The sequence below is a fragment of the Cucumis sativus genome, chromosome 5, assembly GCF_000004075.3.
Source record: "Cucumis sativus cultivar 9930 chromosome 5, Cucumber_9930_V3, whole genome shotgun sequence".
Lineage (NCBI taxonomy): Eukaryota > Viridiplantae > Streptophyta > Magnoliopsida > Cucurbitales > Cucurbitaceae > Cucumis > Cucumis sativus.
The window spans coordinates 6,440,551-6,451,970 of record NC_026659.2 but is presented as its reverse complement, the minus strand read 5'-3'; the positions used below and the strand labels follow the sequence as shown (position 1 = coordinate 6,451,970).

General features: G+C 31.5%; 1 protein-coding gene across 1 annotated transcript; it reads left to right on the top strand.

Annotated features, from left to right (window-relative positions):
• The first annotated feature begins 3,239 nt into the window (after window positions 1-3,239).
• On the top strand, window positions 3,240-9,731 carry LOC101203831 (cytosolic endo-beta-N-acetylglucosaminidase 1). Its single transcript, XM_004148138.3, has 11 exons — window positions 3,240-4,209; window positions 5,083-5,217; window positions 5,640-5,749; window positions 5,874-5,985; window positions 6,101-6,208; window positions 6,504-6,616; window positions 7,359-7,440; window positions 8,006-8,086; window positions 8,271-8,326; window positions 8,462-8,594; window positions 8,691-9,731. The coding sequence occupies exons 1-11, from the start codon at window positions 3,598-3,600 to the stop codon at window positions 9,429-9,431; spliced, it is 2,283 nt and encodes a 760-aa protein (XP_004148186.3). The 5' UTR covers window positions 3,240-3,597; the 3' UTR covers window positions 9,432-9,731.
• Window positions 9,732-11,420: the final 1,689 nt, after the last annotated feature.

Here is an 11,420-nt window from a genome sequence, read left to right as displayed (position 1 = left end):
GTTCGTGAGTGATTGTCCTTTGATTTGTACTGGTGAAAGTGAACATATATTGTCGACTTAATAAGCCTACCATTTTGAGAAAAAGACTGAGTGTGGAGCTAATGACATAATTATACAAGATAAAATTGATTTTTTTTTCAACTTTAGGTAGATGATGTTTCCTTAAGTCATGTCTCCATGACTTGAACAAAGGGTATCACCCTCTCTATGACACAAGAGATGTTTCTATTTATTAGTTGAATCATAAACAGGTTGTTCATTAGATGAATCTTGATATTTAAGGATTAAGAAGTAACTCAGGGGTAAAACAATAATTTGATCCAACTGGTTTTACGGACACTTGTGAAGAACTAACTTGCTATTATTAGTTTATATATGTGAACATATAAATATATGTATAATAAGAAGAGTTCAACTATGAGTCTTTAGTAATATGAATATTTCTTAATGTGGATGGTGAGTTTAGCAAATTAATCTCATATTGTTGTAGTCTCTGATCTGTAGGTCCATTAGGTCATCTTCCTAGCTCGTAAAGGATATTGAAATTATCATATTTTGAATAGAATTTAAAATGTTCAAATTCATATAGGAAAATAATATAACGTATACATTATAATATAAAGTTTATACTATAATTAAATTTTATATACAAATTTAATTTTAGATTTGATTCAAAAGTTAGTTATTTAATACAAATTTAATTTTAGATTTGATTCAAAGTCAGTTATGAGAGACCAAAATATTCGAATAAGTTCATATATTAATTTAGAGATTTGCATATTATATAGATTAAATTAAATATAAGATATTTAATTTAATAATTAATTAATAATTTAGTTTAATACAATTAAATTAGAACTATAGGTCATATAACAGATAGTGATTAAAGTATGATTTAAATGAAATATTAATTAAATATAATTTAGTTAATTATTAATTGAATGATGAACTAATTATATAATGTTGGTTTTAATTTAATTATCCAACTTATGTGGTAGTTGTAGAAAGATCGTGGGATCATTCCTTGTGATTCTTCCTCTCCATCGATCTAAACATTAATAAGTAAAGTGTTGATCTACACTTAAAGGGCATATATATGATTAATTTTTATAAATAAAACAAAACATCCATCCGTGTAAATAGAAAAACTCATTGCAGTCATAGAAATTTTTCATAAATTTCATATTTGCGCTTGATATTGTGGACGATTCGTCACTTCTATTTCTTATTTTTCTTTACGATTTGTCTCTCCATATCGGGTTCTAATACTTCTTCTTCTTGAGAGAGATCCTCTTCTTGTTTTTCAACATAATCTTCATCTTCTTCAAGAATAGCCACCGTCTTTCTTTTAGAGCAAGCATTTGAGAGATGACTAGTTTGATCACACTGAAAACACTTGCTTAAATTCGACCTTTGATGAGCATTTTCTACTTGATTCTTTCCATTTATCTCATTAGTTTTATCCTTCTCTTGATCTTTGTTATAACGAGTCATGGTGGATTGAGTTGTAACCGATTTGGAATTAGTGTTCCATGATCCCTTTCTTGTATTTTTCTTCAAATTCAATTCAATAATTTTTTCAACGGATTCTGCATAGGTAATAACATCAGCAAGATTTTAAAAAGGTTGTAATTTCTCATTTTCTTTGATGTCAAACCTTAATCCTCCTACAAACCATGCAATAAGGTGCTGCTCATTCTCCATTAGATTAGTTCTTGCGCCCAACCGGTGAAATTCCTCTATAAAACCAACAATTGTTCTTGCTCCTTGCCGACAATTATGGTACTAATTATAAAGAGTTTGCTCATAATTGGGAGGAACTAAACGTGTCTTCATTAATTTTTTTCATTTTCTCCCACTAGGCAATAAGTCTCTTCCCATTTTTTCACCTATTAACCTCGAGTTGTTCCCACCAAACCGATGCTCCAACCTTCAGTTTTAATGCTACTAATTAATGGAATTTCTTCTTTCATCAAACTGAGGTCGAAATCTTCTGTTTTGATTTTAAAATGGCCTTTCTTGCAACTCATCATCAGAGGAACTTCAATCTTGAGGTTCTTGATACATTTATTGGTTTCTTGGAAAAGGATTTTGATAGTCTTGAAATTCTCTCATTCGTTCTTAGGCATCATATCTCATTTCTTGACGATTTCTTTTAGCCCTGTGAATTTCAGCACCACAGATGCCACACTGCCCCCAATCACGAACAAGTTCTTGATCTTCTTGATGAACATCTTGAGGAGGTGCCAATGCCTCTAGTCTTTGCAAGACTTCTTAAAATGTATTTTCTATTCTTTCCACATAAGCTTCCACAAACAACAAGCGTCTCGAGGTAGTCTTTTTATTTTGTATGAATATTCTGCTCTCAATGTGAGAGGATGTACTACATTTACAGAAAAAATAGATAGTAACTAACAACCTATTAATGAATAATAAATATTAACTAACAAAAGAATTAAAATATAACATAAAACTAGAAAGCAATAGATTTAAATATAACAAAAAAAACTAGAAAGCACAAGGATTATTTTATTTACATCACACATATATATTCTTCAGTATAATAAAATTTAGTCGGCTAATATATTATTTCATATTAATTTTGTTCGGTTAAGTTTAAGGACGTTTGGTTTGGCCAATTTTAGTAATTTGGAATTTTTAGTTCATAAAAGTACCAAAATTTTATTTGAAAAATTTAGCGTATAAAATATTTGTGTGTTATTATATTAAAATTAGATAATTAGTTTGAACTAAATATAAATTAATAAAATATAAATCATATCATTAAATTAACTAAAATTGTTAAATATATAAGCTTAACATATTTATCTGTTTTTAGATTGGAAATTCAAACTATATTATTATTATTACTGTTATATTTGTTGTGCTACAAATAATCAATAATTGTAAAGGTATAATTTAGTGCATGTATTACCCATCAATTTATTGGCAGAAATGCTTTCATGGATTTAGAATACGATTCTTTTTTTAAAATACAAGAATACAAATTTTTTAAAAAAAGAAATTCCACGTAATTATTCTCCAAAATTATCATAATCCTTATTTTTTAAAAAAATGAAGATAACCCTTTTTTTTTTATTAACTTCATTGCAAATTTTATTTAAGAAAAAAGAAAATAGTTATTTCAAAATAAAAATGAAAAAAAAAAAAAGAAAATCCGCCTGGTAGCGACCTTCCCTTACTTTTTGTCTTTTTCTTTTTCTCCTTTGCAAAACACCCATTTTCTCCATCTCTTTCTTCTTCTTTCCTCTTCTTTCTTCTCCTTCGCCAAACCCCCATTTTCTCCATCCCTTACTTCTTCTTTCTTCATTCTTCTTCGTTCTTCCCTTTCCACTTTGATCGAGGGTCCACCAGCATCAACAATGGCAGTAACCGGAGATAGAAGTCACCATCAAAACCTCAGGATCTTCTTCCTTTTACACAATGGAATAACTTAAAGCAAACAAAGGAATCAACGACTCTTCATTTCCTTAATCTGTCTCTGCCGACGGCCTCTTTTATAAATCAGGAAACCTTCCTGATTTGAGCTAATAACAGCAGTGCTGAAAAGTTAGATCCTCATCGAATCTGCTTTACATGGAGATTTCTAACGTTCCTTTATTATCTGTTGAAAATTTTGTCTCTATCGCATGCTGTGTGGTGTTCTTTATTTGTTTATTTAAAGTGAGACTCAAATCTTCGTCTCTGTTTTCATCATTACTTGCTTTTCGGCCCCTATATAAATCCTCATTTCGAAACCTTGTTAGAACCATTCGATTTCATAGTTGCAAAACACTTCCATCTTTTTTCTTCAAAATGGCCCAGCAGAGCTCTGTCTCAACAAAGTCGGAATCCGGACCTCCTCCTCCTCCATTTGACCCAACTGAACCCTCTATTCCTATTGCTTACCCTATCAAAACACTCAAGGACCTTGAGTCCAGGGCCTACTTCAATTCATTTCACTACCCATTTAATATATCCACGGTTCCTCTTCAACCTGCGCCATTGCCTGACAGGCGTAGGATTCTTGTTTGCCATGATATGGCTGGTGGATATATAGATGATAAATGGGTTCAGGGTGGAACTAACCCAGATGCTTATGCAATATGGCATTGGTATTTGATCGATGTTTTTGTTTACTTCTCGCATGATTTGGTCACGCTTCCACCTCCATGTTGGACAAATACAGCTCATAGGCACGGTGTTAAGGTACCTCATCAGTTCATTCATTGGTTTTACTGGTGCATACTTTTTTGTTTCCTTACTATCATGATTAGTTGAAAAGTTGGATTGTGTCTGAATTAGCCTGCTGTGATTTATAATTTCTTTTATGATATTATGAAAATAGTTTTCTACTCATTTGATGTGGGCCTGTGGCCATACATTTTAAATAATGATGCTTATATATATATATATATCTTGGAGTGATTTCAAATTAGATAAGATAACATGTTTCATATTCCACGTTTACTCCCAAATTTAACTTTTTGATTTTACACTTTCAAACATGTTTTTTTTCAATCAAAAATGATTTTGAATGACTAAAACATGTTTTTGAAATGATTTTAGTCATTTCAAAATCAATCCCAAACATGCTCCACATCTTCTTAAAGTAGTGCCCATTGGTTTTCTATATCTTCCGTTTCCCAAGGAATTTATTAAATCAACGTTGAACAATCATTGTACATCATTTTCGATGTGAATCGTGATTAGATAAAACATTGACTAAAATTTGAAAATGATTAAATTAGTATAGAGATGTCCATTGTTTTTCCTTTACTGTAGTAATTGTGTGTTAATTAAAATATGGTAAATAATAATGTAATTAAAAATATATATTTTGAATTCGGGATGTTTTCCAGATTTTCTTAGAAAGCTTCATCGCTTGATGTTATTGCGAGAAATCAACTTAGACCAAACAAAAAACTGGTTATCTTGCATCATATCCAGTTTGTAATATGTAGATATGCATATAGCTATTTCTGAACAAGGGTGAGTTCCTAAGTTAGGCCACAACAGTATCATGACTAAAACTAGTGCTTTTTTAGTATTTACAAATTAATAGTGGTATCTACTCTATAGGTGCTAGGGACATTCATTGTGGAAGGAGGGGGAACAGATGTTCGGGATACGTTGCTTTCATCTAAGGACTCTGCTGAAATGTATGCGGAGCGCTTAGCTGAGCTTAGTATGGCGTTGGGATTTGATGGATGGCTGGTATTGCTTATAAAGTTTTCCTACCTAGACTACAGTTTCTGTAACTTCATTCAAATGTTCTATTAGTTCTATAGCTTATTTGGTGTAAATACTTTTTCACAACATATTTTTTCTTCTGTTCTCCTTTTCTGAATTTACATGCTTGCGAGTATTTCTGCATGTTGCAAGTCTATATATATATATATATATATATATATATATTTGCAGTATACTAATCAATGTTGGGGATAGGAGATAACATACTTTTTTGGTTTTCTATATCTTCCCTTTCCCAAGGAAATTCAAACAGTTGAACCTTAATGGCTTAATTATAGAAAACAAAAGTAATTCCTGTGTTAAATAAATAAATTGAAAAGTGCAAACAATATGAACTGATTCTTGGTTTTTTATGGTTTCTTCTCAATCAAAGTTTGTTTTTGCAGCTGAATATGGAAATCTCTGTGAGTTATGAGCAAGTTACTCATTTGAAAGAATTTGTGAGCCATTTAACCCAATCTATGCATTCTAAGCTACCTGGGTCTTTAGTTATATGGTGAGTCCTAAGAAACTAAAATATGTTACATTCTTAATTATTTCGTTTTGAGCTTATGAAATCTTTTAACTGTTTATTTATAGTTATGGACTCTTATCCAAAAAAATTGTTTACTTGTGGACAGGTATGACAGTGTAACCGTGGACGGTCAGCTTCGCTGGCAAAATGAATTGAATGAGAAAAATAAAGCTTTTTTTGATATCTCAGATGGAATATTTGTAAACTACTGGTGGAAAGTAAGAAATTAAATTTCTTTCACAACTTTAGAAGTGTTACTTACCATCTCACTTTTATATCCTTTTGAAAAGATAACATCAGTGATCAGACAAAAACTTTCATCTGTTATCTTAGGAGGATTCTCCTAAAAGGTCTGCTGCTGTTGCTGGAGAGAGACAGCATGATGTGTACATGGGCATTGATGTTTTTGGGAGAGGTACCTTTGGCGGTGGAGGATGGAATGTAAGCCTATTAACCCTTCAGTCTTGACATGTTTTACCACTAGTCAACAAGCATCGTAGTTACCTTTGGACACCTTTATAGTTGAATATATGATATTAACTGGTTAAATAATTCTGTTATTGAGGTAAAACCAATTATATGTTTGCCCATGTTCCCTATGTGCATACCTTTTCAACTTTAATGTATAAAAGAATGCATTGTTACTAGTCTTTGTTTCGTTGTATATTGAGTTCAATTATATCCAGCCGAGGGTTGGTAGAATTATTTTTTTCACAAAAATATGCTTGCACATCAGACAAATGTTGCACTGGAAGTTCTGAAAAGGGATGATGTGTCGGCTGCCATATTTGCTCCTGGATGGGTGTATGAGCACGAGCAGGAAACAGATTTTCAGACTGCTCAAAATAAGTAAGTTAATGAAATGAAATTAACTTTTTATGGGGTCATGTTGATGTTGTAGTATTCTACCATTATTTGCCCTTTTTAAGTTTCCTACCTTAATTGACGTTCTCAGTTTATAAAAACAGCGTCTGAATATCATAGCCATCTTAAGCATATATCAATTGTTTAAGGAATATATCATCAGATGTTCGAATCCTCGTCCCTTGCACCCTACATCAAATTGTACTAAAAAAATCTGAATATCATAGAAATTTGGACATTCGAAACTCTGTTCTGAGGTTACTTTGAAGAATATAGTCCCTATGTGTTTTTATTAATTTTAGATTTCTCATCATTTTTTGGATGCTTGAAATTTATTGTCTCCAAGACAGTCTTGCTACCTTGCAAGTATTCTGAATTTTGATATTGCTAATTGTATGATCATCAAAGCTCCTCCACGATTCTTCCATTTAAGATGTTCCTTGAAGCGGGGATGCTTTTATTTTTCCTTGTTTTTGAATGGTTGTCTTTTTGAACTTTTGTTTTATTATGTTTTTTTTGGTCTTTTTAGAACTCTCTTATGTTGAACTTTGACCTATTGTATTATTCTTGTATTTTTAATATCAGCCTCTTTTTATTTTCTTTAGAAAAGTTTTGGTTTTAAAATAAAATGTCTTTTGTATGATGAGCTTTCCTAAATTTAATGCGGTTCAATTTTACGTACTTTGGATTCCTATCTGAAAAAAATTATTTACTTTGGACTTAACAGATGGTGGGGTCTTGTGAAGCAGTCATGGGAAATAGTGCGAAGTTACCCAAAACTTATACCATTCCACTCAAATTTTGATCAGGTTAGAACTCGCCAATCACGTGTTCCTTAAACAATTGCTTGAGGAGTCTAATACTTTTTAAATTTCTCTAGTATAGTGTGTGGAAGTGGAATTACATTGGTCTAAAGGTTAAATGCGTTGGTAGTGGATATAAGTCCATTATCATGCTTTCATTTTCAAACTCTAATTTAAAAGAACAAATCCTAATAAATACATCTCAGATTCTTCATGGATAATTTCTTTGGTATCTCCAAAACACAACTAATATATGTTTTATTTATTTAAATAACATACGAGCATCGGGAATGGTTTGGCATACCACATAGTTGCGTTGTTGACATCCAAGTAATCCACCTACTTTCTAATTTGGTATTAAGTAGATTTTATATTGTTTCAGAGGTCTAAGATACCTGGTGAAAGAAATTGTTGAGTGTCTTATTGCTTATATCAACTTCATTGGCATCTTGTCGAAATGTTATTAATTTGAAAGCTACAAATAATCTCTTGCCTAAAGTTAGTCTCTTATTAATAGCTAGGTGACAAATATTACTACTCAATCAAAGTCTCTCTCTTTCCACGTTTCCAGGGTCATGGTTATCATGTTTTCATAGATGGAGTAAAAATATCAGATGCGTCTTGGAACAACTTGTCCCGTCAAAGCTTTCAGGTAAGGAATATATCTCTAGTAATTAGGATATTGAAAGGTGTGCGTCTCTCCGATCCTATTCTTCGATCCTATTCTGTGTACATTAAATAATTTTATTACTGGCTCATGCCCCTGAAGGCAATAAAGAGACCTGTTAGTTACCATTTCGGAATTCTTCTTACTCAACATTTGCAACTTCTTGTAGCCCATACTTGATGTAATTGATGCTTCAACTTCACTTTCTGTCCAAGCTTATTCAAAGTAAGTAGAAATGCTTGTATCTATTCTCTTGTGAATGTGGAGAATTAATAGCAATAGTAACATTTGTTGGCTCTACAATTCATTTCTTGAACCCCTAAATTTATTTCCCATCATCTGAATGCATGGATTCACTAGTTTTGAGATAGCCTTCAATGGAGGAGGAAGCATCGAATTCAAAGGGACTCTCGAGCAAAATCGGTACTCTAAAATAAGACTTTTTCAAGGAGAGGTCACTTTAGGGGATGTTCCTTTATTTCTGATGTATTCTGTAAGTGAACTCTTTGTGCATCAAAGTTCTAGACTGGAAATAACAGGACTCTTTATACAATTAGTTCAACCTTGGTCCACAACTTAATTTTTGCAGTCAACGTCAAATGAAGATTCTCAACTTGCCCTTTCATTGGAGTTCTTTTCTAGTACAGATAAGAGAGAGGTTTTACTTGTCTCCAACATTGAAGAGCAATTCTCGACTGATTTCACTGAAGTGATTGAGACATCTCCACTTGCAGTGCCTGGAGGTTCTCCTGAATGGTTTGTTCATGTCAGAAGAATTGAAATGAGTGGATACAAACTGACAAATATAAATGTCATCTGCTACAGATCAAGACCTCAAACTGGTGTGCCAAAACACAAACCTGGAATAGTTACAAAAAATAATCCACTAGTTTCTGGTTCATCAACTGAATACTTTGCAGTGCTTGGCAATATAATTGTTCGATCTGTTGAGGAACCAAAATTTCCTCCTTCTAGTTCATGGCTAGTCCAAACTCCACATGTCAGAAGGACTACAAGTCCAGATGGAACAAGGACCCTCGATGTTCATATCACTTGGGAGTTGAAAGATAACAGTAGTGGTTGGGTAGCATTTGAACGCTACAATATGTATGTCATGGAAATAGCCAAGGAAGACGAAAATCCCCTTGCCAAGTTGCAAAATGTTCCAAAGTATATTGGGGTGGCACATGTAAAAGCGTTTTATGCCTCTAACCTTGCAATTCCTTCCAGCATCTCAGGTTTCAAATTTATAATCCAAGTTTGTGGGGTGGATGGGAGTATCCAGAAATTGGAGGACTCTCCGTTTATCGATTTGAACGTCTCATGGTAAGTTGGGGGAAGTGTTTGACTAAGAAGTTCATGGGTCGTGCAGCATGACTAAACAATTCTCCATAGAAGGATCTTGTCATTGTTTTATAGCTCTTGGTTCTTTTTGGTCTTTGGGTGGTTCATTGGTTTGCTTGTGGTTCCTTGTTTCTTTGTTGGGTCTTTGTTTGTTTTGGAGCTTGTTTTCTCCTTTGGATTTGTGTTTGGCTGTATGTTCTATTCTTCACTTTTGAGTGAGGTTTGTATCCATTTATATTGTATTTCTTTCATCTATCAATAGTATTATATTTCTTTCATCTATTAATAGTATTGAATTTCTTCCATTTAGGAGAAAAAGAATAATGTATTTTTGGAAGGCAAACAATGGCAACAAAGAACTTTAACATTCCCATTTTGCAAGTTCTCATTCTTTGAAATACTTGACATAAACTTCAGAGCAGTTTTAAAATTGTTCTGATTTTTAGTTTTTTTTGGACAAATTGGATTGAATGGTACTATTAGAAAAAAAACAACAGTAAAAGTGGGTTTTTAAAAAAAACATCAGAGGTGATAGGGTTGTTTTCTCATTTTTATAGTGGTTTTTTTAAGTACAAATTTGGATGAGAAATTCGAAACTATAATTTTAAGATTACAAATGCCAATACATTTCTTATTGGCACTTTTTAAAAGTTTAGAGGGTCTTCAATAAAGTGCTATTGATTTTTCTTTTATCTTTATTTCTTCTCGTTCGGTTCTTTTTCCGACTAAATTTATTTGTTGGTATCCAAGTGCTGTAGCATTGTTAGAATTTACCAGAGTAATTTGTGGTAGTCTTTACCGTACATGATTGATTCCACTCGTCCTATCTCCTCTCTTCTATTGATCAAAATAATGTTTTAAAATACAACTAAAGTTTATGTTTCTTTTTCCCCTCATGCACACTATTTTCCATAACCTTACATTTAAATGAAATGATAAATTGTAACATTAAATAAATAAATCATTCATAAATTATAGAAGTTTGCACATAATTGTAGTTTTACAAAAACCATTATAGTTAATCATTGTGAAATCAACTAATCCAACTAATCTAAAATAAATAAAGTTTAAATACAACTTTGGTGATTATATTTTTTATTTTAGTTCGTTTATATCATTGTACTTTATCGAATTTGTTTGATTCGAGGATTTTGAAAGTAGGAGTAAGGAAGTATGAAATTATGAACTCCATTTTTTTGTTTGACTCAAAGAGTTTGTGGGTTCCACCATTAAAAAAAATCAATTTTATACATTGTAAACTCATTACACCGTGTGTGCGCTCCAAGATTTCAAACACTTCAAATTGTTTATTTTGATCTCCTTACTTTTAGAATGAATCGAAGTTTAAAGTATATAGATCAAAAAAGAATATTTTGAAAGTACTCGAACCAAAATAAACAAAAGCTAAACATACAATGACCAAGATGATATTTAAACCAATATATAAACTCAAAATAATAAATAAAACATGAGACATCTCAATTAAAAATAAAATAAAATGTTTTCCAAGTTTAGTTAAATTGACTCAATTTTACTAATTTATAATAAAAAAAAGCATATTCAATACAATTAAAAAATACAATTGAATTTAACAAATAAATTACTTCCCTAATTCACAATTATAAAAAAAAGAAAAGAGGAAGTTTGGTATATAGCAAAAAAAAAAAAAAACCATAGATGATAGATTTTTTTTTTTTTTTGTTATATTTGAAATATCCCTTTTAAAGAATATGAAAAACATTATATTAAAAATAACTCAAATTCAAACCTTTCTTTTTATAAAAACTCACCCACATAACCTATTTGGTTTACATCATTCGTAACAATTACATAGTGTGTCATATTCATAGTTTTATCAAAAGATAAGGTATCCAATCGTATTCATATACTATAATTTCTTTTAGGTTATTATGGGAAGTCCAGCTATACACACCAATTGAAATAACCTTTAGATTTTTGTTTATCGAATTGAGTT

Coding starts and splice junctions, on each gene's coding strand:
- LOC101203831 (XM_004148138.3), top strand. CDS start 3,598: ATGGAGATTTCTAACGTTCCTTTATTATCTGTTGAAAATTTTGTCTCT. Junction 7,441..8,005: donor TCCACTCAAATTTTGATCAG/GTTAGAACTCGC, acceptor CCACGTTTCCAG/GGTCATGGTTATCATGTTTT. Junction 8,595..8,690: donor CTTTATTTCTGATGTATTCT/GTAAGTGAACTC, acceptor TAATTTTTGCAG/TCAACGTCAAATGAAGATTC.